This window comes from Penicillium alfredii, assembly GCF_028826965.1.
Source record: "Penicillium alfredii strain IBT 34128 chromosome Unknown utg000004l_segment0_segment0, whole genome shotgun sequence".
In the NCBI taxonomy this organism is placed as follows: Eukaryota; Fungi; Ascomycota; class Eurotiomycetes; order Eurotiales; family Aspergillaceae; genus Penicillium; species Penicillium alfredii.
This window is the reverse complement of record NW_026622701.1, coordinates 169,182-196,756: the sequence shown is the minus strand read 5'-3', so window position 1 is coordinate 196,756 and position 27,575 is coordinate 169,182. Positions and strand designations below refer to the sequence as shown.

Here is a 27,575-nt window from a genome sequence, read left to right as displayed (position 1 = left end):
GAATTTTAATTTTAGCATAAAATATTTTGGGGCCCGCTCAGCTGTAACCCGCTCGCTTACCGGATACGTTAGTTATCTTCCATCAATGACTAATCAAATTTATACTGAAATTATGCAAACATTGGGTTAAATGGGCGGGTTTCAAGATCGGAAACCTGCGGTGGGTAACCCGTGGGCGGTTCTTTCAAGCCAAAACTCTCCTCAAACCCGTATTTGGCGAGGTCTAAGCACGACCAACACTGTCTTAAAAGTACTATTTCAATTAAATAAAGTTCCTCCTGCTTTGGCCTGGAACTGTCCTACAGTGGAGAGCTCAATTCAGTGCCGCATAAGAGCCCATCTCAACCGACATCCATCAGGGTCAATGTCTCTGCAGTACTTATCGTGCTCTATGACAATCTGGATAGTCCAGGTAGTCTGGGTTTGCTTTCCAGCCTGTATCCACAGTTCGGACAATGTCTCTTTATTGTGGAGAAACATGGGACTGAGGCCAGGAGGAACCTTAGCCCACATGCCCGGCGACTGGCTCCCGAAGTGAACACCGGTGATGATGGCATCTTTGACGGGTGCAAGAAGCTGGATCATGCGCTTTGCAGCATTCAGCTGTATTTCCCAGTTCCACAGGTGCATGAAGTATCCAGAGTTGATGATCTTGACTCGATGTTTCAGGCGGTCCATTTCCGGCGTATCCTGGAAGAAATCATGGATGAGGAATGTAGAGGCCAGCTTCGACCTGTCCATGAACAACTGATATCCAAGATCAATATACTCTGGTACGACATCCAATCCAATCAGGTTCTCTGCCGGTGCCCCATCCTGCACTAGACGCCGGATATCCTGTCCCAGGCCACACCCCAGATCCAGAAGCAAGTGTCCGGACTGGGTTTGCTCGATTACCTGCTGGTAGATGGGGCAACGAGAGAGGTCGAGGTGGAGAAAGACGAATTTTTGGAAACAAGGATACCTCATCACATCCCAGCCACTTTTGGCCTTTATCTCTATTAGACCACAATCTCAAAGGGGGTTGAAGTGATGGAAGGACAATCAGAATACTTACGATATACTTGACGTGAGCCTCCATCTTCTCGGGTTCTATGTTGGCGTAGTCTTTCAGGAGCTTCCCAGCTTCTCCTCTCAGAAGTTCAGAGACGTTGCCTTCTCCGTCCCATTCAGGTATTTCCGCCATGGCTCTTGATAATGAAATACCACGTCTGATAAATCACGGATTGAGATAATTTGGTGTGCTCTCCCAAAAATATTCTATAGTACTACTGGCGGGCTGTGGGGGAAGGATTTACATATAGTACTGATGAAACAGAGAAGGAATGAGGAGTGAGAACCTGTCTGACTCTGTAAGAGGAAGTCATCTGGAGAACTTCTCGTATGTATGTGCTGTTAGCATGTTATGCCACTCGCCCAAAATGTCAACTACATGGTGCGTCCTTACATACCAAGTATATTCCATGTAACCTCGCCGCCAACCAAGCTGACCCACATATCTCAATTATCAAGTGATCAGGAGAGCTCTTATTCCAACAATGTTTTCACCAACCTTATATTCCATCATTTTACTTGAAACAGCAATGTGCAGATAATCCACACCCTCCCCTTTGTCAGTACACACCAACCTACGAATGCAGGGAGGAGATTGGCACTGCCTTTTTGGTCGATATACAGATGCACAGTTCATGTGAAGCTTGTTCTGAATACTTCTACAGCATGCTGCATATGTGGAAGGCAGAATGCTAACCCCTTCCCGTCTTCGTCTGCAAACTGTTTCTCTACCTTTTTTTTTTTTTTTTTTTTTTTGATCCCAGTGTTATCTTCTTTCCTTGTCTTCTCGGTATATGAAATCATACTCACGGGCAACCAACCCCTACATATGCACCAACCGCGTCCGAACAGTCTACACCAGCTAGGATCATCTCCCTCACAAATCCACCTGCATCCCAGCCGGACGTGAGGAATGGGCATGCAGTCACACAGCTTTACGATGACACTTTCACAAGAACTGCTTTTCTATGGACCACGATACATTCATAAATTGCGAGGAGCCATTCTGTACATAGTCTTACCTTCATGTGTCCCAAAGAGAGGCTCCGAGAAGACAAGGGTGAGAGTACTAGGTAGCGTTGAGTGGCTATCGAGGCCACCTCTGCCTCCTTCCTCATTGAGTATAGTACCCGCTCCACCATTCCTTCCCGTTCAGATAGCCTTCACATAGTTCCTCTTCTTCGGAGCTTTATACGATCATCGAGTTCTCATCGCGTTCATCACTAGCCATCTCTCTGAGAGATAGTCCTGTCGCTCCCAGACGGTAAAGTAATACATAACATTGCATATCTTTCTGGAAACCATGCAATCAAAAATGGCTTCATACGTTTTGAATGATGGGGAGGTGATGATCATTAGCGACATTCCATGTGACAGATGCAGGAGACATTATCCTCCGGGGATCAACAGGAAGAACACGTATTGTGGTCGAGCCGGTAAAATTAACGTCGATCAAATAGTCACATACTTATTTAAGAGCCCTACCTGTCAAGTAACCCAAGGAGTTCAACCCTTACTTCATGAGGTTACTGTTTGATATGCCGCAGTGATTGATTTGCCCCCTTCCCGTACCACAACAAGATATATATGCCGGATGATAAAAGGGGAATGTTGCGGTAGTGTGTGGAATGCGATTACCATAGGAAGCCCCGAATATAAAGATCCATTGTGAAGCACAGGTTGGGTTTGGTGAAGACCTCAATATAAACTATCATATGAGGCAGCAATAGCTAACAGTAATCTATTTTCAATAAAATGTCTATCTGTCACGACAACGACTTTGTGCGTGTGTCCTATAAATTGCCCAGTGAAGAAAGAATATCTTCTAATTGAATAACTAGAGTTGCCACGGCGCTGTCGCGGTAGTGGGTATGGCCTGTCGACTTGCTGGTGGAAATAATAGCCCTGAAGAGCTGTGGAAGACTATCCTCGGCAAGATCGACGCCTCCACTGATGTCCCCAAGATGCGCTGGGAACACAAGAATTAGTTGCTTAGATATCGCTCAAATCTGCAGGCGTGGATCTAATCATGGTTGACTACGTTGAGGCCTATACTATATCCACTTAACTAGGAGATCCGACAGAAGTTTCTGCCATTTCAAATATATATGGTAAAGGGAAAGGAATCGGAATTACCGTGCTATATTAGCTCAGTAAAACCCAACGTGGGATATCTTGAGGCCGATGCAGGTGCCGTGAATTTTATTAAAACTATCCTATCGGTTTACAAGGGTATTCTGCTCCCGTAAGCCAATTTAGAGAAGCTCAATCCGCGCATTCACTAGGAGCAGTCGAGCCTGGAAGTCGTGAGAGATGCCCAGGAGTGGCCAGCCTCAAAGATGCCACGCTACGCTGGAACATGCAGCTACGGTTACGGGGGATCTATTTCGCATACCATCGTCGAAGAATACAAAGTTCCCATGTCAGAAGATAAGACAGGAGATCCACCACGCCCTCAGGTCTTACTACTCTCAGCGCCACTGGAAAAAGGCTTAGCACGTCAAGCGGACACCCTGGCATCTTGGATGAATGATAGCGGTAAACGTCATGAACCGGCTGCCATCGCAACAACTTTGGCTACTCGCAGGGGTCATCGTAGACCCGGCAGCCGTTTTCCGCATGCGGATAGTTCCCAGGTGACATTACGTTGGAGCTGGCAGGTGGCTTGCATCACCCTTTATAGGGATAGATTAGTCCATATACAGTCCACTGCGTCCGGTGGGAAGAAAAGGCGACAACCGCTCTGGCATCACTTTCTTTGCATCAAATCAATCGCACACCATGGTAATCCCCCAGACGCCTCCGCCCTTAGCGGGGGAAGTGGCTCTAGTCACGGCGGTGGCATCGGTGCGGGCATTGCGCTGGGCTGGCGAGTACCAAGCCAGCCGTATACAGCTAGAATTCGCAGATAGTTGAAAAACTCAGACCCTCATACATTCGTTTAATGACCAATGCATTGCTGGTGTATCCCGAATACCCATTTGTGTTGACAACCTGAAGACAATCCTAAACACCCCTCATCACGCAATTAAAGCAGCCAAATTGTTGATACAGACAGCAACAAAAGCGATACTCGGCATATGCTAGTAGAGTATATTGCCAAAAGAAATCAATACAAGGGGCGTGGATCCCTAAACTTTCTGCGTGATCTGTTCAACCTCTACATGTATAGTAATTACTAAAACGGTACGCTTGCATAAAGATGATGTCGAGCAAAATGACCGCTATCTCAGAGGTTCCGAAGACATCGGATAATTCAGCCATCATCGGGATGATTCTTACCTCTTATGGAAGCTAACGCGTGATAAATTTAAGGATTTAAGGGGTAGAATATGTAGATAGTGTAGAGGATTAGACCCTCATACATTCGTTTCAAATGACCGCTGCATTGCTGGTGTAACCCAAAAATACCATTTGTGCTGACAGATCTGAGATAGTTAACTAACTAGAGTCGTCACGGCGATGGCGAATTAATCTTCAGTAAGCTAACGTTGTCCTAACGTCAAAATAAGTTGCCTTTTGGTCGGCACATCCGAGAACTCTTTCTGAATCGGAGGGGGTCTCCAGACTTTTGTCACCCCACTGTATTGGTAAAACATGTGTTGGTCCTGCTCAACATTTTACATGCAGAGCTATGCACTTCTGTATATTACGTCCAGGTGTATGTTCACAAAATAGAATGCTCTCTCCTGAAGTAGATATCACAAGTTCCCCATGACTCCGGTGTTCTAACAGGGAGCTTGGCTCTAAGTCCAGGAAATGGGCTCTTTCTTTATCCCTTTCAGAACATGTTGTGACTGACGTGCTACAGGGCTAGCAGACTCCATATGTCCAGATAAGAAGTCTGCATAAAGACAAAGATGGAAGGAAGACCTTACAGATACACTACGTGAAAAATATCATATGAACCCTAGAGACTATGTGCTTCAGAAGACTATGACTATAGGTTGGTAGTTATTCAGCAGCCAAGAGTCATTTCTCGACAGCACATTACACATCTATAGACCTATATAGTTCAACTTCAACAGACTAAACATCAATCCGTTGGTTTAAAATGACCACCACCATCACAATGGCCCCTATCCACATCGACTCCACTGCTCCGGAGAGGATGTCTCCGGAGATCATCAATACCAACACCGAGTTCTGGCAGTATGTAAGTGCCATTGCCGTCTCCCATAACCTCCACACCTCGCTAAGACAAGAACTCTTAGGAGCACAACAACGACGTCGCCGTTGTTGGCATGGCCTGCCGTACCGCCGGCGGGAACAACAACCCCGAGCAGCTCTGGCAGTCGCTGTTGGATCAGAAGGACGCCTCGGGTGAGGTCCCTCCCATGCGCTGGGAGCCCTACCACCGTCGTGACCCACGCAACCCCAAGATTCTAAGCCAGACCACCTCGCGCGGCTATTTCGTTGACAATATCGAGGCCTTTGACGGCCAGTTCTTTGGCATTTCACCCAAGGAGGCAGAACAGATGGACCCCCAGCAGCGGCTCTCGTTGGAAGTCACCTGGGAAGCCCTTGAGAACGCAGGAATTCCAGCCAAGGACCTATCAGGCAGCGACACGGCTGTATTCTGGGGGGTCAACTCTGACGACTACTCCAAGCTTTTGCTAGAGGATCTACCTAACGTTGAAGCCTGGATGGGCATTGGCAGTGCGTACTGCGGCATCCCCAATCGTATTTCATACCACCTCAACCTAATGGGTCCCAGTACTGCGGTCGACGCGGCATGCGCCTCTTCACTTGTTTCTGTCCACCATGGTATACAGTCGATCATTCTCAGAGAGTCCAGGATTGCTATCGTCGGCGGTGTTAATGCCCTCTGTGGACCTGGCCTGACTCGCGTCCTCGATCAGGCGGGCGCTATCTCGTCTGAGGGCTGTTGCCGCTCCTTCGACAACGACGCCAAGGGATACGGGCGCGGAGAGGGTGCCGCTTCTATCATTCTTAAGGACGTTTCCCAGGCTATCCGCGACGGCGACCACATCCAGGCTATTATTAAGGGTAGTGCCGTGGCCCAGGACGGCAAGACCAACGGTATCATGGCGCCCAACGCGAAGGCCCAGCAGCTCGTTGCCCGCAAGGCACTCAAAGTCGGGGATATCGACCCACTCTCGGTGCAGTATGTCGAGGCTCACGCGACGTCCACTCCGCTGGGTGACCCGACCGAAGTTTCCGCCCTCGCGGGCGTGTACGGAGTGGGCCGCAAGCAAGGCAGCCCCTGTTTCATCGGCTCTATCAAGCCCAACATAGGCCATCTAGAGGCCGGTGCGGGTGCCATGGGCTTCATCAAGGCCGTCATGGCCGTGGCTAAAGGTGTCCTGGCTCCCCAAGCCAACCTGAGGACGCTCAATAGCCGCGTTGACTGGGAGACCGCCGGTGTCAAGGTTGTGCAGGAGATTACCAAATGGCCCGAGACAATCCAGCCCCGTCGCGCTGCGGTTAGCTCGTATGGTTACGGCGGCACTGTCTCGCACGCTGTTATTGAGGCATTCAGCACGCCTCAGTCTCCTTTGGCACCTATCCCCTGTGCTCAAAACACCGGCCCGGTCCTACTTCTGCTGTCAGGACCTCAGGAGAAGCGTCTTTCGCTGCAGGCGCGCACGTTGAAGGACTGGCTCCAGTCCAAAGTTGGTCGTCAGCAGGACTTGGACGCCATCACCACGACTTTGGCATTGCGCCGCGACCACCATGACTACCGTGCTGCCATGGTGGTTGACAGTCATGAAGACGCTGTCAAGGTTCTGGATAACCTGATCGAAGGCTCGAACCACCCTTGGATCACCCAGAACCGCGTGTACGGATCGGACGTGCGCAAGGATGTAGTCTGGCTGTTCTCTGGCCACGGTGCTCAGTGGACTGATATGGGCAAGGAGATGCTGCTCAACCCAGTCTTTGTTGAGGCCATTGGGCCTCTCGATGCGATTGTGCAAGCAGAAATCGGAGTCTCGCCTACTGCCCTTCTCCAGAGCGGGGATTTCGGTGCCTCGGACGAGGTCCAGATCCTGACGTACATCATGCAGATTGGCATCAGCGCGGTCTTGAATCGCAAGGGTGTTTTCCCACAGGCTGTCATCGGACATTCTGTAGGTGAAATTGCAGCGAGTGCCATTGCAGGAGCTATTACCACGGAAGATGGCGCTCGCATTGTCGCTCGCCGGGCTATGCTCTACCGGAAAGTCATGGGTCAAGGGGGTATGATCCTGGTCAGCAAGCCGTACTCTATAATTGCACAAGAGCTTGAAGGTCGCACTGATCTTGTGGCGGCGATTGACACCTCTCCCTCATCTTGTGTTGTTGCGGGAGTGAAGGCGGCGATTGAGCAGGCGGTCGAGGCTTTCAAGGATCGTGGCATCAAGACTTTCACCGTCCGCACCGACATCGCTTTCCACAGCCCCATGTTGGCCCAACTGATTGAGCCCCTCCTCGCCACCCTGGAGGACTTGGGCCCAACGTCTCCTTCCACTGAACTGTACTCCACTTCCCTTCTGGATCCCCGTGGCCGCGATACTCGCGGGCCCAAATATTGGGCTAATAATATGGTCAACCCGGTTCGTCTGATGCCTGCTGTCAGAGCAGCCATTGAGGACGGCTACCGAATTTTCCTCGAAGTGTCTAGCCACCCGCTTGTATCCTACTCCATTACCGAAACATTAGCTGATGCCGGTCTTGAGGATTACTTAGTCGTGCCTACGCTGCAGCGCCAGAAACCAAGTGAAAAGAACATCCTTAATGCAATCGCGCAATTGCACTGCTGTGGTATTAAGGTCAACTGGAAGACCCAGCTTCCTGGGCCTTGGGCTAGTGGCCTCCCTACGACCACCTGGATACATCGACCCGCCTGGCGTAAGATTGAAACGGGTCCGATCAACACGGGATTGACTCACGACGTTGACAAGCACACGTTGCTCGGTCAGCGCATTGGTGTGGCCGGTACCCAGACAGTTGTCTACACCACTTGCCTTGACAATGACACCAAGCCATTTCCTGGCAGCCATCCCCTGCATGGCACAGAGATCGTCCCAGCTGCGGGTTTGATTAACACCTTGTTAAAAGGCACAGCGGCCAATGTTTTGCGGAACGTCATGCTGCGCGTGCCCGTTGCCATGAATGCCCCTCGCTCGGTGCAGATTCTCGTGCAGCAGGATGAGGTGAAGATCATGTCACGGCTGACCCAGAATGAAGAGTCCACCGCTGACGGTGTTTCATGGGTAACGCACACCACCGCACGGTGGGAGAATGAGTCCACACAGATCCTGCCTACCACCCCCGAACCTATCGATGTCGACGCCGTCAAAACTCGCATCGGCACCCGCCTTCGCGATGACTTTTCGATCGATTATCTGGACAAGGTTGGCGTGTCGGCCATGGGCTTCCCCTGGGCCATCCAGGAGCACTACGGCAACACCAAACACATGATCGCACGTGTTGATGTTGCGCCCAATGTTGCTGCTGGCACCGCCTTACCCTGGGATGCCTCGTCATGGGCTCCGATTCTTGATGCCGCTACCTCGGTCGGCTCCACTATCTTTTTCAACGAGCCTCGTCTGCGCATGCCTGCCCAGGTCCAGAAGGTTGAGATCTTCACCCGCGACAACCCGCCCAAGACCGGCTGGTTGTATGTGGAAGAGGCGTCCGACACCGCGCTTGCTTCCCACGTCAGCGTCTGCAACGATGCTGGTGAGGTTATTGCCAAGTTCACATCAATGCGCTTCTCCGAGATTGAAGGTACCCCTGGTATCAATGGCAGCATAGAGAGTCTGGTGCATCAGATCGCATGGCCTCCGGTCGGCCCCGTGGAGGAGCCTCTGCCTATCTCCCGGGTCGTCGTCGTCTCTAACAGCCTGGTCTTGCGCGAGAAGTATGCGCAGACTCTGCCAGCGAAGGTGCGAGCATTCCAGGTGGACTCTGCCAGAGACCTTGCGGCCCAGGCTGGCTCTCTGCTGCTGAACAAAGAAACGGCCATTGTTTATATTCCTGGTGAGGTGCAGTCTCTGCAGGAGGTCCTACAAGCATCGGAAGATTTCACCTGGGAACTGTTGGAAACCATGAAGTTTATTGTCAACGGCTCGATCGCATCCAAATTGTTTGTGCTGACTCCCAAAGCCACCGAGGGAGACTCCGCGACGGCTTTGGCCCACGGCGCACTGGTTGGGCTGAGCCGAGTCATGGCGAGCGAGCATTCAGACCAATTCGGTGGACTCATTGACACAGAGGACACCATTTTCCCACTGTCTACACTGCGGTACATCCAAGGTTCCGATATCATCCGCATACGCGATGGAGTGGCCCGCACCGCCCGCTTCCGCAGTCTCCCTCGCGACAAGCTCCGTCCTGCCTCGCAGACGTCACCTTTGCTGCCCCGAGCCGATGGAACTTACCTGATCACCGGCGGCCTGGGAGTGCTTGGTCTGTCTGTGGCAAACTTTCTCGTTGAAAAGGGTGCCCGCCGCTTTATTCTCATCTCGCGGCGCGCTCTGCCCCCACGCAAGACCTGGGGTACCGTCGAGGGTGAGCTCGCACAGGCCATTTCCCAGATCCAAACCCTGGAAAGCCGGGGCGCAACTGTTTATGTATTGTCACTGGACATCAGCGCACGTGATGCTGCGTACCGACTCTCCTCCACCCTTGACTGTCTCTCCCTTCCGCCTGTTCTTGGAGTCGTCCACGCTGCTGGTGTCCTGGACAACCAACTGGTCATGAGAACCACCAAAGACGCCTTCGCCCGGGTTCTCGCACCCAAAGTGCAAGGCGCCCTCGCACTACACGAGGTCTTCCCCCCCAAGAGCGTAGACTTTTTCGTCCTCTTCTCGTCCTGCGGCCAGCTCGTCGGTTTCACAGGTCAGAGCTCCTATGGCAGCGGAAACGCCTTCCTGGACACCCTGGCCACGCACCGCCACCGCCAGGGTGATAACGCTGTAGCGTTCCAGTGGACCTCCTGGCGCGGAATGGGCATGGGTGCCAGCACGGACTTTATCAATGCCGAGCTGGAAAGCAAGGGTATTACTGATTTAACGCACCAGGAGGCCTTCGACGCCTGGCAACATCTTGCCAAGTACAACATGGACCACGGTGTCGTCCTCCGCAGTTTGGCCTTTGGTGACGGCGAGCCCCTGCCAACACCGATTCTCAATGACATAGCCGTGCGACGTGTCGGCAATAGGTCATCTGCGGACTCTGGCGCTGGCTCCTTTGGTGAAACGAGCGACGCCAATGGTGTCATCCCCAATTCCGCCCCGGAGCTCAAGGCCTACCTCGAAGAGAAGATCCGCCGCTGCATCGCAAATGTGCTGCAAATGGGAGCTGAGGATGTGGATAGCAAGGCGGCTCTGTCGGACTTGGGAGTCGACTCCGTGATGACGGCAAGTCTGAGACGACAGTTGCAGGCGACGCTGAGAACAAATGTGCCGCCTACGCTGACGTGGAGTCATCCGACTCTTAGTCATTTGATAGATTGGTTTGCTGAGAAGGTGGGAAATTAGTTTATCCCCTCGTCCGCCGAACCCTGGGTCATCCATTTTAGGGCTTGTTTAACTAGTTAATTAGTTATCCGACCAAAATTGTCAGGTTGTCAAACAATCTGATGTTCGGAATACGCTAGTAATCTCATAGCCAAAGAAACGAATGTATGAGGGTCTGATCTCTAAAAATATCTGCGGAATACTCTCCTAAATACCTTCAATCTGCTCTATCTGGACACGTATATCGACTGCTAAAGCAATAAACTTGCGACATAGCCGACACAAATAACTAGTGAGTGTCACGACAATGGCTGACTAATACGGAGTTGCTTGGCGCTGAAACAGCGGTCATTTTTTCTGGTTGACATTGACCTTTGTCAACCAGAATGACCGCTAGACCACAAAAAGTGTGAACACACTGATTGGACTTTATACAGTCCATTTCAGTATCTTTTTAGGTTGGGTTTTCTTAGCCTCAACTTTTGCACAACTCCTTTTCGTCTACTACTCGATCATAAAGGCAATATGGAGTGACGAGCGCGCCGTGGCTGTATAAATCGCTCAGAAATTTCTAGGCTAATGATATTTCCTTCAACGCCGAGTCTGCTGCATTGGACTTGCAGTGATATCCCAGATTGAACCGCTCTCAACTGGGCGGTAGTCAATGGCGATGTCGAGCTAATAACGAAGCTGATGGAGCAATGCCGTGACCTGGACGCTGGAAGCGAGATTCACGAAAAAGCGCTATTTTTAGCAGCCGAGGAAGGTCAAGAGGCAATTTTGCGGAAACTGCTAGACAGTGGTGTCAACGTGAATGCTAGGGACGAATGGGGTAGCACAGCGTTGGATTTCGCAGTATCGGTCGGACACGAAGAAACAGTACGGACGCTTTTGCGGAACGGAGCCAAGGTCGATTCTACGGATAGATATGACGATTCCGCCTTGCATTGGTCTGTCACAAAGGAGGAGATCACACGGCTTTTGTTAGAAGGTGGCGCCTGTGTCCAAGCCGAAAATGATACTGGCCAGACTGCCCTTTGCTGGACTGCGCAAGGGGGAACCGTTCCAGTAGCGCGATTGCTACTAGAACATAATGCCAACATCAACTGGCAAGACATGAAAGGAAGCACAGCGCTGCATAAAGCATCCCTGAGAGGCTCTGATAGCATGGTTCGAATGTTGCTTGAAAACGGTGCCGATGTCAATTTGAAAGAGTGGACGACTGGACACCATTACATGCCGCCTGCGTTGGAGGTCATGTGGAAGTTATCCAGTTACTGTCCGATAGAGTCAATGGTGGAAACGTCGTGATGGACTCGGTGAGAAACCAAATGCAAAATGCCAAGCAGCGCGCGCTTTTGATGAAGATGGCAGAGGAGAAGGGCAGGGGCAGTACCGTACTGACTGGCCTGCGATCACCTGATCTACCCCTTCCGTCAGTTAGGAATAACCTCATGCCTCACTATTTTTATAGACCCTTTATAATAGCTCTATCAGTCCTAATCGATTTTCTTTAGGAGTTCTATTAAAGATTTCTAAAATAAAGTCACTACTAATGTGATATCGCTGCTATATATATCCACCATAACATTCTGCTGACTAGTCAGCAGAATTGTTGGACTTTTAGTCTATGTGGTTATGCACGGATGGTGGCCCATGATTCCACACTAACTATAGGCCTATTATAATCTTTTTCATTCTTAATAGAAGATATATATAGAATATTAACGAACAAGCGTTTCTATAATTAACTTTTAATATCTTTTATTATATAGGGAAAAAATAGAGACTTTTATAGCTATAGTAAAGACGTTTTACTAAACCTTCAGTCCCTCTCTAAGCCTAATTAAGTTTAGTAAAGGTATTATCTTTTAGATTCTATCTAAGACCTATGTATAATTAGCTATTATAGGCTTAGATTAAGAGTATAGAGATAGGAATAGTTAGCTCTCTATAGTCTTAGTAAAGGATTAGGGAGGATTTCGCTAATAGGGTATATACGTTTTAATTCGCCTTATTTATATTTTTTTCTTTTGTAGACGGAAGGTTCTAGCTAGATGGATTATTTAATCTATAAGGTCACCACGGTAAGATAATATATATAGACTCGTCTCCTTCTATAGCGGGGGCGACGGGCTCTCCTAAATGGGTTAATAGCATGGACAGCGGGAGGTTAAACGGCCTCTTTGTAAATAGATATCCATCTCCCGACCCAGGCCGGGGATCCTTAAAGCTTTGTGAAGGATCGTGCATACAAATAGAGTCACCGAGGAGATCTACGCCAAACTATTTGATCCTCGGTGAGAAGTGTTGAACCAAGGTGTTCCTTTTGATCATCTTTGAGCTGAATCTCGTCTAGGTTTTCTTTTTCTTTTTCTCATCCTTCAGGATCGATCGAGTAGATCCCCATTTTTCCCTCTACCGATTGGTCTCCAACTGTTTGCGCCTGCAGCCACCGTGAGTATAGCATCTTCCTATTCGGACGACCAGACTTACCACCACGCAACAAAATCCATTGTCCGCACATCAATACCAAGCTCCGTCAAGGCTTTGGTCGAGAGATGCGTGTCATATGGCCGCTGGGCACCAGCGTTGGGGTCATTCCCTTGCTTGTTGCGAATCATGCCGGGAATCGACACCCCGAGCACCTCGGCGAGCTTCTCGCAAATCTCATACTTGGTCATGCGGTCCTCAGAAGTGAACTGCAGGATGTGTGGAAACTCCTTTATCCTGCGTTTTTCCCGCAGATACTTGATGACAATGTCGCGGCACACCCGCGCCACGTCCTCGGTGTTGGTCGGGTACCGCTGGGACCAGTCGTCCATTTTGATACCGGCATTTTCATCCTGTGATTTCTTGACCGCGTCCACCAGGGTGTTCACTGCACTCTCCGAGTTCTCTTTTGCGGATCCGTACAGTACCGGGACACGCAGCACCACCCCGACTCCCGTGTCGCGGGTGGCCTCCAAGACGGCCAATTCCCCGTCCCGCTTGAGCTGCCCGTACAGATTCGGCGGTCGAGTTTCCGCGTCTGTTTCATAGGGCGCCTCACCTTCAGCTCCCGGGAAGACGTAGTCGGTCGAGATGTAGATCAAGAATGCCCCGCGCGACGAGCATTCCTGTGCCAACGACCGGGTAGCCTCGACATTGACCTTGCGCGCTTGCTCAGGGTTCTTGTCACATAGGTCTGGGGACTTGTTTGCCGCACCTATTCACGGGTCAGCTCAAGTCCAAGCTTGAATTTTTGACACGCAAAATGTCTAGCTCACAATGGATGACAATCTGGGGCCTGACAGTAAAAATAGCTGGTCAGCATCATTCCCAGTAGCTCAATCTCACATTCTCTTACTTGACTTCGTCCAGGAGATTCTTAATCTCCTCCGATTTCTCCAGGTCTGCCTTGAGGATGGTTGGCGGGGTCGCGCGGGAGAAACCCTGCCCAACTACCAGCACACCTGAATGCTGGAAAGTGTTGAACATCTGGCGTCCGAGGAGTCCGCTGGCTCCAGTCACAAGAACAGTTGAAGTCATTTTGGGGGGGCAATGGCTGGGGTTGAAGAGAGTCGTGGCCGGACAGAGAAATCGGTCCTGTTTTCCTATGGCGGGGCCCGCATGACGTAACTGACTGTCCAGCTGTCGCAGCATTTCTCACTGGGTTTATCCATGGATGTACATGAAAAGGCGCTGGGAATATATCATGAGTAGATGAGGGGGTTTAATTACTTTTTCTTACTCGATTTTTGGCTCATAGACTGTAGTCTCATGTCTGGGGTACCTGCATTGACCGTGGAGGCAACAGGATGATCTATACAATGGACCAGAACCAACACTGGCCTGACAAGAGAGAAGCTGAAGCAAATCCCACAACCTATGGAGTTTTTTAGCAAGTTCTTAACTATTGGGCAGTTTCACAAGCAATTCAACGCTTCAGCATATGTCCCACTCGCTTCCACATCGAGGATTTGGATTGAGGTTGACGCCGAGGCTTAGACTTGGGAGGCGATACTGGAGCTGCAGGAAAAAGGCCGCTAGTCATAGCAATGAGATGGTTGGGATTTGAGCCTTTCAGGGTCTTGTCGAGCTGTTGGTGCACGTTTTCCATCTCTTCCACCGTCAGATCAAACCCCCGGATATGCGAGCAACATCCACAGTTGACCGAACAGTGGCCAATTCCTCTCGTTCGGTTGGCTGTTGGCTCTCGCTTTGCGCAGCAGCCACAGTCCCGGCCACAGCACCCTCCTCGCCTTGCGCAGTCGACATTCAACTCGCTATTGAGATACCACTTGGGATTCTTCTTTCGCACCGAACCATACATCCTTCTCAGGTCGGTTGGGAGTGAGGATTCATGAATCGCGAGCAATTGCATCTGATTCCAGTACTGTCTCTGCAGGTCATCCAGCTCCTGCTGCCACTGACTGAGCTGTGCCTTCTCCTTCTCATCCTCACTGTCGGTGATCTTCTGCAGTGCATGGACTCGCTCTTTCAAGGACTCTTCTCGCTGCACAGTTTCCCGAAGATGTCTGTCGGTAATGATCAGATTCCAGAAGATCTCACTAGAACATACCCATCGTCGGTTGTCGTACAAAAGCTCGTGTTCATAGAGTAGCCTCCTCCCCCCCCTCCATCAAGTTTATAATACGCCTGGAAGTCCATGATGTCGATGTCCTGAAACAAGACACAAGGAGGTCGGCAATAGAAGTAAGGACTGGACCTGAAATCATGGCGTTGAGGTTGGTAACCCAAGGGGGTGTTGGTCATGACTGAGAAGACCCCTTTGCGCCGCTTTCCCATGTCAAGGTACGAACTCAATAACATGAGTTGTGACTGGTTGACTGCTTTGGAAGTCCAACAAAATGCAGGAAAAGAAAAGAAAAGAAAAGAAAAACGGCGTAAAAAAAGAAGAAAAGTTGAGCAAAGACCGAATTTCGCCGAGAGGGTAGATCAGCGGGATCTCCACCGAACCTGAGCTCAAAATTTATCTGCCAACGTCCGTTCTCTTTCCCTCCACACCCCTCACCATGTCTGGTGCCAGGAACCTCACTGCTGCCCTGCGACGGACCCGGGTGTCTCGCCCTCGTTTGGTCCTGCGACCTGCCATTCCCCAGACACTCTGCGCGACCGCGCGCACCTTCAGCGCCAGCTCCACTGTCCAGGCCGAGATCCGCCAGATCAAATACACCAGTGATGCATACCCCAACCTTAAGCGCGATCCGAAATTCGGGGAGGTGACCGCCGACGATGTGACCTACTTCAAGGACCTGCTCGGGGCGCAGTCGGCTGTGGTCGATGGCGTAACCACCGACGCGGCGGACGACATTGAGCCCTTCAACAGCGACTGGATGCGCAAGTACCGTGGCCACACCCGGCTGGTCCTGAAGCCCCAGAACACGGAGGAGGTCAGCAAGGTACTGCGATACTGCAACGAACGAAAGCTGGCTGTTGTGCCGCAGGGGGGAAACACCGGTCTGGTCGGTGGGTCGGTGCCGGTCTTTGATGAAATCGTGATCAACACCTCGCGCATGAACCAGATCCGGTCCTTCGACAGCGCTTCGGGTGTGCTTGTTGCCGACGCCGGTGTGATTCTCGAGGTGGCCGACCAGTACTTGGCAGAGCGCGACCATCTCTTCCCCCTGGACCTGGGTGCCAAGGGGTCTTGCCACATTGGAGGCAATGTCGCGACCAACGCCGGTGGTCTGCGACTCCTGCGCTACGGCAGCCTGCACGGTAACGTACTGGGCATCGAGGCAGTCCTGCCGGACGGGACTATCGTCGACTCCCTGTCGACCCTGCGGAAGAACAACACGGGTTACGACCTCAAGCAGCTGTTTATCGGCTCCGAGGGCACCATTGGCCTGGTCACTGCCGTCTCTATTCTGTGCCCGCCGCGACCGAAGGCAGTGAATGTGGCCTACTTTGGATTGGAGAGCTTCGAACAGGTCCAACAGGCCTACCTGGCCGCCAAGGGCCAGCTCTCGGAGATTCTCTCCGCATTCGAACTGATGGATGGTCGCAGCCAACGTCTGGTCCAGGAGTCCACCGGCAACAAACAACCTATCGAGGGCGAATACCCCTTCTACTGCGTGGTGGAGACTAGCGGTTCCAATGCCGAACACGACATGGCCAAGCTGGAATCGTTCCTCGAAAATGTGATGGGTGAGGGCATTGTGGCCGACGGCGTGCTGGCCCAGGATGAGACCCAGTTCCAGTCCCTGTGGCGCTGGCGTGAGGGGATCACTGAGTCCCTGAGCCACCTGGGAGGTACCTACAAGTACGACGTGTCGATTCCATTGTCGGAACTATACCAGCTTGTGGACGACTGCCGCGAGCGATTGACACAGAAAGGCTTCGTCGGTGATGACGATTCCTTCCCAGTGCGCGCGGTCGTTGGATACGGCCACATGGGTGACTCGAACCTGCACCTGAACGTCTCGGTGCGGCAGTACAACAAGGACGTCGAGAAGGCCATCGAGCCCTGGGTGTACGAGTGGATCCAGAAACGCCAGGGCAGCATCAGTGCCGAGCACGGTTTGGGAGTCGCCAAGCGGGAGTTCATTGGATACAGCCAGAATGACACGATGGTGAAGCTGATGCAGCAGCTGAAGTCGTTCTACGACCCGGTAGGTGCTGACGTAGCTGTTTGGTGGTTGGTCGCTAACATATCTATAGAATGGGATCATGAACCCGTACAAGTACATCTAGATGGGGTAGTGTATAAAATAAAAAGCCGTGCATCGTTCTAGCTGGGTTAATTATTCTAATTATTCCACAATAATTGCAATAATCACCATCATTGCAACAAGTAATTCAGTCGAGGACATCGTCCTTGCGTCGAATTATTGGGTTCCCCACTGGTGCCTCAGGCCACCCGTTGCCATGCGAGACGGCGCTTGTTTAGAACAAAGACCATTCAATATACTCCACCCCTTTACGCCCCATCTTCGCTTTTCTATCTGTGACTCCTGCTCCAAAGAGCTGTTTAGAAGCTCAGTCAAGCTTCAGCTCACCTTGACTATCTCTGGATGCGCCCGCGTCAACATCGCAACCCTGTCTGATCGGAGTAAATAGAACCTCGTTGGGGCCGATCTTTGCGCAACCATGGCGGACGATATGGCGAGCCATTACCAGATGATGGAGGAGCTGGGGAGTGAGTGCCAGGAACCCCCGTCAATTGTCAATTTCTTGTTTGTCCGATCGGCTAACCCATGGCCCGGTGTCAACTAGGTGGGAGTTTTGGAACGGTCTACAAGGCAATTGACAAGACCACCGGCGAGATTGTCGCGGTCAAACACGTACGTTTTCTCTGGGTCCTTTCTGGTCGGAATTGTCGCAATTGACTCGAAACATCTCGTCGCAGATTGACCTCGAATCCAGCGAAGATGATATCCAGGAGATTCAACAGGAGATTTCTGTCCTGGCCACCTGCGCCAGTGCCTTCGTTACACAATACAAGGCGAGCTTTCTCAAGGGACACAAGCTATGGATCGTCATGGAGTACCTCGGCGGAGGTTCTTGTCTGGACCTTGTACGTGGACCATCCCTGTCAAAGAGTGCGGAGTCTCACGCTGACCTCCATCAAGTTAAAACCAGGAGTGTTTAACGAAGCGCATGTGGCGATTGTCTGCCGGGAATTGCTACAAGGCTTAGACTATTTGCACAGCGAAGGAAAGATCCACCGTGATGTCAAAGCCGCCAACGTGTTGCTCTCGAATACCGGTAAAGTGAAGCTGGCAGACTTTGGCGTTGCCGCGCAGCTGGTCAACATCAAGTCGCAGCGCAATACCTTTGTGGGGACTCCGTTCTGGATGGCGCCGGAAGTAATCCAGCAGGCTGGATACGACTTCAAGGCGGACATTTGGTCCTTGGGGATTACTGCCATCGAGATGATCAACGGCGAGCCGCCGCACGCCAGCACACATCCGATGAAAGTCTTATTCCTCATCCCAAAGAACCCGGCACCTCGGTTAGAAGGGAACGAGTACAGCAATACTTTCAAGGATTTCATTACACAGTGTTTGACCAAGGACCCGGATCGCCGTCCTAGCGCCAAAGAACTTCTGCGTCACAAGTTTATTCGAAATGCCGGAAAGCCCGAGGCCTTGCAAGAGCTCATCCAACGCAAGCAGGAATGGGACGGCTGTCGGGGGGTGACTAAAGATGTGAAGTATTATGCAGAGTCTCTGTAAGGGCATACTTGTGGTTTTCACGCGCAACGCAAAGGCTAATTATCTATCGCTAGCAACACCATCACCAAACCCGGCCAGGAGGAAGATGATGACGATTGGGTCTTTGATACGGTCAAGGCCCCGACCATGTGGGTGCCCAAGGGCACGGACTGGACCACCCGGGACGAAGAGGAGCAGGCTGAGACCGACCCGGCCGAGCTACTCCAAGACATGCGCATCTCCCAGCCGCCTCCTCCACCCAAGCACCAGGCCAATTCGACTGTCCGTCGAGCTCCGGGTGCCGAGCGATCTCCCTCGGTGCGGCGCGCCAACACAAAACGACGGTCCAGCGGTGTCAAGCAGCCCCTAGGGCTCGACTTGAGTTTCGGTAACAGTCCGTCCACCGTTCGGCAATTCCGTCGTGTATCGGACAAAGTTCCGAAAGATGCCATGGGCGCGTCGAAGGCCTCGCATGGGGTCGATGAGAACGCCAGCCCGAAAACCCATTCTCCGGGATCAACGAGTAAAGAGGCCCAACTCGGTCGGCGTGCATACAGCAAAGCCGTGGGACTTTCCTGCCAGGAAGTCCTCTCGACCACGGGCGACGGCGAGAAACGAGAAGCCATTTCACGACTGGCCGAAGCCTGGAGCGATCTGGAGATGGCCGATCCGGAGGGCCTCTACCACATCATCCGGACCATGAACGAAAAGCTCCAAGCGTATGTTCCTCTGTGATTCTTTATGAACGTGTGGTTTACTCGATGCTAACCAACCGGGATGAACTAGTGACGCCCGCTTATGTACTTTGATCCCTGAATCTGCCCAGCCGGACTCTCCCCAGAGGCCACGCCTCGTGCTGGCTCAAAACAACCCACACCTGAAGAGCCACCGTCGTCGACAATCCACTCACACTGTCGAGCCCCAGCCCCCTTCACCCTCTCTGTCCAACCTGCCTGGCCAGAACGTGCCGGGCATGGAACACACCAAGGAACTCTCCGATGTCCTCTACCAGCGCTGGGCGGACGGACTCCGCAACCGCTGGCCGGGCATTTAGACGGCGCATTATTCACCTTCGCTGTATAGACGACTCTGGCATTTCGGCCTGTTTGTATAACCTTCCATTTTCTCTTCCGCGAACTGACCATTGGCCTTGCATCCTTGGCGTCCGTTCGCTCTGCTTTCTTCTTCTTCTTTTGGATGGTGGGACTGGACCTGGCGTTCTGATCATCTGGTGTAATATTTTTTGTTGGTATCCTCGGCCTTTGCGCAAGGCTTGTGATTATCATGGGTAATATGTCTGTTGCCTCTTGTTTGTCTTTCTTCATAGATAACTTTCTCTTCACTTCCTTCGCTGTTTTTACCCTTGACCTGTGTGATGTACGTGAGGATTTATATGAAAACGACTCGAATGAGCTGGAATTGATTGGCATGTCTATTACTAGTTGTATTTTTCTATATCTTTGGTGGTCAGTAGGCAGTAGGGCTGGCGATAGTTGCCCAGGTATCTTATTAGAGTGGAGCCGCAACGTGCCCAGTTGCCGACAGCAGCGTCACTGCGATTTGTTTTCTTCACGTTCTTCACTATTTTCATACTTTGACCTTGACGCGTGCACAACGAACCCCTCATTGTAAATACCCTCGAGTCTGCCAAGTTCCATCATTGTTTTTATTTTCTTTTTCTTTTCTCTATTCTTTTCTTTCCTTTTTCTCCCGCCAAGACGTGATGAGCTTCTTAGCGCCTGGGAGCTTCAGCACGGGTTTTGGCAGTGGGGCAGCCCATACGGACGGTATGCGGCTGTAATATTACCTCGTGCGGAGGAACGTGTGCTTAGGGCGGCGTGGGATGCCTGTTTACTTCGAGATCACGGATTCAACTATGAAGGGAAAGCAGATAATCCAACACATGGTAGAGAATTGATTGATTCTCTCCTGGTCTTCTTGTGTTCTTTATTGTTCATTTCTATATTCATTCCTAAGTAAGAAATGTAGGCGATGTATCTCAGACAAAGCGGCATGCCTCCCCTCCCCATCGGGCAACCTCGGGTACACCTCTGTGACGCCCCCTGAAACAACTCGGGGAAAAAGATGCGCGGTCCAGGGCCCGCTCATGTGGGCTCAGGAGAGACTTTCCAGACTGTCACTTTTCTTTCTTGCTTTTCTTCACCCATGCCCGGCTGCACTTTGCCCTGACTCGTTCCTGTCTCTCCTGCTGGCTGGTCCATCATGGAGAGTTCCCCGGGAACGGATGGCGTCACCCACGGGCCGCCACCGGATGCGTCCCAGACTTCACCGTCGCCTCCGGCCGACTCGCCAACCCAGCCGGAGCCTGCCTCCGAATCCCCTCACCCCAGTCTCTCTCGTTCCGAGCCCTTCTCCCAGCAGAAACGCTTCTCCTTACCTCCCCGTGCCAACCCCGCCGCCCGACATAGCAAGCGGTTGACCTTGAACTTTCCCGTCAATCTCGCTTTGAACCAGCCCGCTGTGTTCCCCTCCGATCCCAGTGTCTCTTCGCCTGGATCCATGACCCCCATCACGCAGTCTTCGACCCGCCCGTCCCCCGCGCTCCCCGCGGGGACTCCCATGCCATTCGATGGCCCGGACGATAGCTATGACTTCCTTCGGGCTATCGCGTCTCAAGACCGGAAAGTCATGGAGCTCCGCGAGGAACTGCACAGGGCCGAGATCGAGCTCGAAGCCCTCAAGAAGCAGTGGGCACAGGCTGAAAAGTCCCGGAAGCGGACTCAGATCAACTACCAAGCCGAGCAGATGAAGCCGCTGCGGTCTCCAGACCAGCCAGGACCACCCGATGGGGCAAGCTTGCACCGTCGGGAGCAAAGTATCAGCTCGGTTGGAAGTTCCTCGGTTTCCCAAGAACGCCGCAGTCGGGAGTTGGAGCAGCGAAGCAGTCTCCGTGCTGCAGCCACCGCCGGCTCCAAGATCTCAGCCAATGGCCGACGGGTGTTCCAGGGCTCGCACACGCGGGCCCTGTCTCTTCTCACGCCTGCCACCGTGCCCGGCATCCCCCAGCGTGGCGATGCCGCTCCGTCACCATTAGAATCCAACCCCCTGGCCCGCGCCCCGCGGTCTGCCACCTTGCCGTCATTGGAGCGCAACAAAACTTCCAGCATCGGGACTCCCGTCGATGACAGCCACCTGCCAGAGCACTTGCTCACTCATCTACGAAACACAGTGCCTCCGCCGTCCGGGGAGACTATCATGCGAACCGGAAAGCAAATGGCTTCGGACCTACGTGAGGGTCTCTGGACCTTTTTAGAGGACCTTCGACAAGTGACCGTAGGCGAGGATGCTGTCAATGGAGTACAAAACCGGACCATGTCGCCTTCTAGGTCGTTGGCACCGCCCAACGGGCGCAAGCGGAATTCATCAGCCCATTCCCGGAGCCGGGACCGGCTGTCTGTAGCGGGGGACCGATCATCACGGTCGTCGGGATCTTCACAGGGTCGAGCGCCAGCGCCTGACACAATATCTGGTAAAACCACCAAGCCGGAAGAGATTTCAACGTCTTTCTGGGATGAATTCGGCGTTGATAAACCGGCGCAGAAGCCCCAGACCGCTCGCCACACCAACGACCTCGCCAACCGCCCAAGCCGAACCGACGACCCCGAGCACCGCGGCCGCCCCACCAGCCGTCAAGCCGACAAGGAGGATGATACGGTCGACGACTGGGACGACTGGGACGCGCCTCAGTCCGAGCCGAAGGTGGCGCACACGCCGTCGTCCAGTCGATCGACGGTTGAGTCCTCCAAGCACGACCAATCGCCCATCACGCAGGGCAGCAGCCCACGGACCAGTGCTAGGTACCGTTCGACTTTTTCTGATTTCATCTATGAAAACCTCGTTATGCGCTGACTCCTCCCGTTCCCCTAGCTTTGGCGACACCAACCCGTCTATCACCGCCCCCGATCAGACCGTCCCCGAGGGCCTTCCCTGGCCTGCAATCTCCAAGTTGACGCCCTCCAAGCTCCAACGCACTGCCTCCACGCTGATGGCTGAGTGGGAGCGGAGCATCTCGCCCTCTCCGGAGCGGTCAGGTTCTCTTTCTCGCAGCCGGAGCAAAAGTAGCAAAGCGGACTAAGACGGGGATTCTGTTCTTGTCCGGTCTCTTTCGCTCATGTGTATATTTACTATTTCCTCTTTGCTTTCTTTTCTTTTTCCTTTACTTCTTCGGCCTCGTCGTTGAACGTCTCCGTTGGCATGATACCCAATCCACGGAATCACGCCAGGCTATGACTTGCACACATCCATCTACGAAAGAGCGTTGTTTAGCATTGCACTGTATCCTTGGGACATCCCCTCTGGCTATCTTCAGTCTGTACCAGCCTGTTTGAGATGAATCAAAATGAAAATCTCGAAATCTAACTCATGAATAAATGAAGACAACAATCCTAAATAAAATAAAATAAAATAGACTTGAATTCTGGAGCCAAAGAGAAAGGCCCGGGATGTCATGTGATGTGCCATCTGGGTTGCCGTGGTTCGCCGTAAAAAATAAATTTGAGAGTCGCCGCATCTACTTGAGTCGCGGGTGGATCTTGCTCCGTTTTATTTCTCAAAGGCATCCGTGTCTCTCGCCCTTTTGCATTACAGCGATTCTTCTATTTCCGTTCAGACCTTCAACGCCCGGGCATCCTCGTGCACAACACCCCTAACCTTCGGGCTTCACCGCACCCACTTTCATCATGAGCTTTCCGAGCATGACGCCGCCGATGGGTGGCATGGGAGGCGCACCAGGGATGCAGGGCATGAATGAGCAGGAGCAGGCAATGGTCAAGATGGTTCGTCACTGTGTTTCAACCGGAGCGACATGCGACGCGCAGACACTAACAGTCTTTGGGGCGAACAGATGCAAGCCGGGATGGAATCGTGCCCGATTAAGACCGTCATTTCCGGTACAATGGGATTCGGACTTGGTGGAGCTTTCGGTCTCTTCATGGCCAGTGTAAGTTTTGCGCATATCTCAACTTCTTCCCCCTCCCCCATTATTAGACTGCAGCAATGCCCTAATACCGCCCCGTGTCGGCATCTAGATGTCCTACGACTCGCCCTTCACCCCCCAGGGCCGGGAAATTGCCAATCTCCCCTGGCGCGAGCAGGTCCGTCGCGGCTTTAAGGATATGGGTGCTCGCTCGTGGTCGTCGGCCAAGAACTTTGGCATTGTCGGCGCGCTGTACTCGGGCACCGAGTGCTGTATCGAGGGCCTCCGCGCTAAAAACGACCTCACCAACAGTGTCGCCGCTGGCTGTGTCACTGGCGGTATCCTGGGTGCCAAGGCTGGTCCCCAGGCGGCTGCCGCTGGATGTGCAGGCTTTGCTGCGTTCAGTGCTGCTATCGACGCCTACATGAGGATGCCTTCGGAGGAGTAAGCCTCGTTCGAGGGTCAGAACCTCGTGGGCTCGCCTTACATTCATGCGGTTTTTTTTTTTTTTTCGACTGTCCCGCTTACTTTCTCGATTCGTTTTTGACCTTGTTCGGCTTGTACACTCTTCGCGGCGCCGTGGCGATTTTCGGGATAGACCAGAAGCATTGTGGGTGTTCGGGTTGCTTTTCTTCTTTTCTTTTGTGTTGCTTTGAATGTGTTTATATTCTATCCTCGAGGTACATCGATGTACTCCGAGGATGCAGGGCAGGAGATTTGTTTGTTCTCTGTCGCTTGCACTCGCTCTTGTATAATATCTGCATGTTCTGCGTGGATAGACATCCGGAAATTCCCCCGCTCAGACTCGATACCAAATGATATTGGCTACAGAGTTCTCTATCGTCTATTGCATTTCTATCATTCTATATCTATGCCCTACTCATATGTATACTTCTAGGCATCAGATGTATATTTTGATACCCACTCGGGCTATCCATCATCTATGGATGTCTAACACTATCCAATTAAGAAAAGACTAGGCCCAACAATACTCAATTTGCTTTTCCATGCTAATATAGATATACTCATTGATTAATGTACTAGTAAGTCTAAGATTTGCCTCTGGTCGGACTTTTCTTCCCTGAGTTGTGACGTAACAGCACCCATAGTATGACAGTCTGCTGTAGACTTCTGACAAGATCCAATGAAACACGTCATGGACAACTATCCGAGATCAGAAAATGGACCTAATCTCCAATGGTACTCGGGAAGAAATCGCACAGCTTGACTATTCCACCGACCAACCCTTGAATCGAGAACCACCCGCCAAAGAGCTGATTGAGCAGTATATATTCACTGGGTGAAGATTGTATATTTGGCAACACATTCTCATTACCAACCAGATTCATCACCCCCCAAGACCTCAACTACGACCGCAACCATGGCCCCATTCCACACCTACGCAGCGAGAAGCACGTTATCCGAGTCGATGGCCTCGTCGAAACACCGCTATTTCTCTCTCCAGACCAGCTTCGCTTAGAGTTCGCGCAGCATGAAGTCACCTGTGCACTTGGGTGTGCCGGGAACCGTCGGCACGCAATGCGCATGCTGCTGCGCGAAGTGGAAGGCATTGACTGGGGCGATGCGGCCGTTATGAATTGCAAGTGGAGGGGTCCTCGGATTCGGGATGTGCTTTTTAGGGCTGGGCTGCGCGACGACGCTACCCATACCTGTCCTGGTTGTGAGATCCATGTGGCTTTTGCTTGCTATCAGGTCCGGTGTCAGGAAGACACTTGGTTCGGGGCGAGCGTGACGTTGGAGAGGTGCTTACGAGAAGACGGCGATGCCATTTTGGCGCTGGAGGTTAGTTCCGTTCTTTCCCTTCTTTTGATTATCCAGCTGGTAATCTGGTAATCGTTGTGCAGTGTTGATATCTCCGATATTCTAGATGAATGGTGCCACACTCTCTCCAAACCACGGATTCCCCGTCCGCGTGGTTCTCCCGGGTATCGCAGGTGCTCGATGGGTGAAATGGCTCGACCGCATCACAGTCCAGAGTCGCGAGTCCCCAAACTTCTATCAGCAGCGCGATTACAAGGTCCTCCCGCCGGACGCAATCGACCGTGCATCGGCAGAGAAGTACTGGTCTTGCACGTCGCCCATGTATGAGACACCGATCAACTCTGTTATCGCGGTTCCCGGTGATGACGAGACTGTTTCTGTGCCGGCGTCTGGAATGTTGGAGGTGAAAGGATATGCGCTTCCACAGGCTGCGGACGGACCCGTTGCTCGGGTTGAAGTTTCCGGTGATGAAGGCCTGTCTTGGACCGAGGCCCGACTCACTGGCGCTAGCCCGGATCGTAAATGGTGCTGGGTGTTGTGGGCTGCGCAGGTAGAATTATCTCCTGGGCCGGGCAGAGAGATCGTCAGTCGGGCTACTGATGCCGCGAGGAACACGCAGCAGGAGCACTCGCAGTGGAATCTGAGGGGCGTGGGATACAGCGGGTATGGTCGCGCGAGAAACCTGACTGTTGTGCAGAATTCCAGTGGTCATATCGACTGAAAGGCGTAAAGGTGTTAGGGCTTGACTGGGATCGACGGTCCAAAATACATTTGTCTATTCACAATTCATACACTTTAGACGCTCAAGGCAGCACAATATACTTCTCCAGATGTTTCGGAATGGCACCCCGCAGGTTCTTGCTCTCCAGCCAGGTGTTGGAGAATAACCGGTCCGCATACCGGTAGGCGCCATCACACAGGATCGTTACGACGGTGTTGCCCTTGCCCAGCTTCTCGGCGACCTCCTTGGCAGCCACCACGTTGAGCGCAGAGCTAGCGCCCAGGTATAGACCCTCCTCGTCCAGGCAGCGGTAGACCATCTCGATACTCTTCTCGTCGCTGATGTTCACTGAGCCGTCCAACAGGTCAATGTCGGGCTGGAGGTTGTCTGTCACACGGCCCTGGCCAATACCCTCGGTAATGCTGCTGCCACTGCGCTCGACCAGCTTGCCACCGCTCTGGATGAAGCTGTGCAGAACACTGCCCGGTGGGTCGGCCAAGAAGCTCTTGACGCGGCCGTCACTGGTGGCCTTGAGGTAGCGGGTGATACCGGCCAGTGTGCCTCCGGTGCCGGTAGCACAGGTGAAGGCGTCGATCTTGCCTCCGGTCTGCGCCCACAGCTCCGGGCCGGTGGTCTCGATGTGCGCCTGGCGGTTGGCCGTGTTGTCAAATTGGTTCGTCCATACGGCGTTTTCCAGAGACTCGGCATGGCGTCGCGCCTGGTGGTTGTAGTTCTGCGGGTTGTCGAATGCCACAGCGGGGACCGGGTACACCTCCGCGCCCAGCAGGCGGAGCAGGTCGATCTTGCCCTGAGACTGCGTGTTGGGCATGTAGATCACCAGCTTGTAGCCTTTTGACCGGCACACATGCGCTAGACCAATGCCCGTGTTGCCGGCCGTACCCTCAACCACCGTGCCACCTGGCCGGAGCAGTCCCTTCTCTTCGGCATCCTTGACCACGAACAGTGCCGCGCGGTCTTTCACGCTACCTCCGGGGTTCTGGAACTCTGCCTTTCCAAGCACATTGCACCCAGTCTGTTCGGAAAGCTTTTTCAACCGAATGAGCGGAGTGTTTCCGATCGCTGCGCAGGGGATACGTTAGCTCTATATGCACGAGAGTATGGTCAGGCCGGGAGCGGGACAAACCTTCCGTCAGGCCATGGACGACGCCCTGCACCATGGACACATGGGTGGCGTATGCAGTCGACCCCTCCGCAGCACGAAGCGCGGTGGTACCAAAGCGGCGGATGCTTTGACGAAACATGTTGGAGTGCAATTGGGTAGAGACGAGGTTCTCCGTCCCTCCATCGCCTTCAATGTCTCCGATACTCGGGATGAGTCATCCAACACGTGACCCTTATCGCACTTCCCCGTTTGGGCTGTTTGTTTACCGCCCGAAACTCCTTGCGTTTATGTTCCCCGCGACGTCCGTGGTGTCTTTCCACCTACACTAATC

At 52.6% G+C, this 27,575-nt stretch overlaps 14 protein-coding genes across 14 annotated transcripts; 10 read left to right on the top strand and 4 right to left on the bottom strand.

Annotated features, from left to right (window-relative positions):
- Positions 1-318: 318 nt before the first annotated feature.
- NUU61_001709 (uncharacterized protein) lies at positions 319-1,186 on the bottom strand (the record flags this gene model as incomplete). The annotated part of the gene is made up of 2 exons (XM_056652291.1): positions 319-990; positions 1,058-1,186. The coding sequence occupies 2 exons, from the start codon at positions 1,184-1,186 to the stop codon at positions 319-321; spliced, it is 801 nt and encodes a 266-aa protein (XP_056513358.1).
- A 1,622-nt stretch (positions 1,187-2,808) lies between these two features.
- On the top strand, positions 2,809-3,041 carry NUU61_001708 (uncharacterized protein; the record flags this gene model as incomplete). The annotated part of the gene is made up of 2 exons (XM_056652290.1): positions 2,809-2,835; positions 2,895-3,041. The coding sequence occupies 2 exons, from the start codon at positions 2,809-2,811 to the stop codon at positions 3,039-3,041; spliced, it is 174 nt and encodes a 57-aa protein (XP_056513357.1).
- Positions 3,042-3,161: 120 nt separating this feature from the next.
- NUU61_001707 (uncharacterized protein) lies at positions 3,162-3,363 on the top strand (the record flags this gene model as incomplete). The annotated part of the gene is given in 2 exon segments (XM_056652289.1): positions 3,162-3,298; positions 3,315-3,363. The coding sequence occupies 2 exon segments, from the start codon at positions 3,162-3,164 to the stop codon at positions 3,361-3,363; spliced, it is 186 nt and encodes a 61-aa protein (XP_056513356.1).
- A 29-nt stretch (positions 3,364-3,392) lies between these two features.
- Positions 3,393-3,969, top strand: NUU61_001706 (polyketide synthase; the record flags this gene model as incomplete). Its single annotated transcript, XM_056652288.1, has 2 exons — positions 3,393-3,689; positions 3,850-3,969. The coding sequence occupies 2 exons, from the start codon at positions 3,393-3,395 to the stop codon at positions 3,967-3,969; spliced, it is 417 nt and encodes a 138-aa protein (XP_056513355.1).
- A 1,156-nt stretch (positions 3,970-5,125) lies between these two features.
- On the top strand, positions 5,126-10,541 carry NUU61_001705 (type I polyketide synthase; the record flags this gene model as incomplete). Its single annotated transcript, XM_056652287.1, has 2 exons — positions 5,126-5,209; positions 5,268-10,541. The coding sequence occupies 2 exons, from the start codon at positions 5,126-5,128 to the stop codon at positions 10,539-10,541; spliced, it is 5,358 nt and encodes a 1,785-aa protein (XP_056513354.1).
- A 672-nt stretch (positions 10,542-11,213) lies between these two features.
- On the top strand, positions 11,214-11,831 carry NUU61_001704 (ankyrin repeat domain-containing protein; the record flags this gene model as incomplete). Its single annotated transcript, XM_056652286.1, has 1 exon — positions 11,214-11,831. The coding sequence occupies one exon, from the start codon at positions 11,214-11,216 to the stop codon at positions 11,829-11,831; it is 618 nt and encodes a 205-aa protein (XP_056513353.1).
- A 1,107-nt stretch (positions 11,832-12,938) lies between these two features.
- On the bottom strand, positions 12,939-14,051 carry NUU61_001703 (dTDP-4-dehydrorhamnose reductase family protein; the record flags this gene model as incomplete). Its single annotated transcript, XM_056652285.1, has 4 exons — positions 12,939-12,966; positions 13,017-13,728; positions 13,790-13,809; positions 13,870-14,051. The coding sequence occupies 4 exons, from the start codon at positions 14,049-14,051 to the stop codon at positions 12,939-12,941; spliced, it is 942 nt and encodes a 313-aa protein (XP_056513352.1).
- Positions 14,052-14,439: 388 nt separating this feature from the next.
- On the bottom strand, positions 14,440-15,173 carry NUU61_001702 (uncharacterized protein; the record flags this gene model as incomplete). Its single annotated transcript, XM_056652284.1, has 2 exons — positions 14,440-15,040; positions 15,085-15,173. 2 exons carry the CDS (start codon positions 15,171-15,173, stop codon positions 14,440-14,442), a joined length of 690 nt encoding a protein of 229 aa, XP_056513351.1.
- Positions 15,174-15,538: 365 nt separating this feature from the next.
- NUU61_001701 (FAD-binding oxidoreductase) lies at positions 15,539-17,219 on the top strand (the record flags this gene model as incomplete). Its single annotated transcript, XM_056652283.1, has 2 exons — positions 15,539-17,137; positions 17,187-17,219. 2 exons carry the CDS (start codon positions 15,539-15,541, stop codon positions 17,217-17,219), a joined length of 1,632 nt encoding a protein of 543 aa, XP_056513350.1.
- Positions 17,220-17,615: 396 nt separating this feature from the next.
- On the top strand, positions 17,616-19,736 carry NUU61_001700 (STE20 family serine/threonine-protein kinase; the record flags this gene model as incomplete). Its single annotated transcript, XM_056652282.1, has 6 exons — positions 17,616-17,664; positions 17,742-17,809; positions 17,875-18,042; positions 18,098-18,699; positions 18,757-19,401; positions 19,469-19,736. The coding sequence occupies 6 exons, from the start codon at positions 17,616-17,618 to the stop codon at positions 19,734-19,736; spliced, it is 1,800 nt and encodes a 599-aa protein (XP_056513349.1).
- A 1,169-nt stretch (positions 19,737-20,905) lies between these two features.
- NUU61_001699 (uncharacterized protein) lies at positions 20,906-22,778 on the top strand (the record flags this gene model as incomplete). Its single annotated transcript, XM_056652281.1, has 2 exons — positions 20,906-22,500; positions 22,571-22,778. The coding sequence occupies 2 exons, from the start codon at positions 20,906-20,908 to the stop codon at positions 22,776-22,778; spliced, it is 1,803 nt and encodes a 600-aa protein (XP_056513348.1).
- Positions 22,779-23,382: 604 nt separating this feature from the next.
- Positions 23,383-24,066, top strand: NUU61_001698 (translocation channel protein TIM22; the record flags this gene model as incomplete). Its single annotated transcript, XM_056652280.1, has 3 exons — positions 23,383-23,478; positions 23,547-23,642; positions 23,731-24,066. The coding sequence occupies 3 exons, from the start codon at positions 23,383-23,385 to the stop codon at positions 24,064-24,066; spliced, it is 528 nt and encodes a 175-aa protein (XP_056513347.1).
- A 733-nt stretch (positions 24,067-24,799) lies between these two features.
- NUU61_001697 (uncharacterized protein) lies at positions 24,800-26,121 on the top strand (the record flags this gene model as incomplete). The annotated part of the gene is made up of 3 exons (XM_056652279.1): positions 24,800-24,903; positions 24,962-25,421; positions 25,507-26,121. 3 exons carry the CDS (start codon positions 24,800-24,802, stop codon positions 26,119-26,121), a joined length of 1,179 nt encoding a protein of 392 aa, XP_056513346.1.
- Positions 26,122-26,203: 82 nt separating this feature from the next.
- On the bottom strand, positions 26,204-27,383 carry NUU61_001696 (cysteine synthase A; the record flags this gene model as incomplete). Its single annotated transcript, XM_056652278.1, has 2 exons — positions 26,204-27,201; positions 27,266-27,383. The coding sequence occupies 2 exons, from the start codon at positions 27,381-27,383 to the stop codon at positions 26,204-26,206; spliced, it is 1,116 nt and encodes a 371-aa protein (XP_056513345.1).
- Positions 27,384-27,575: the final 192 nt, after the last annotated feature.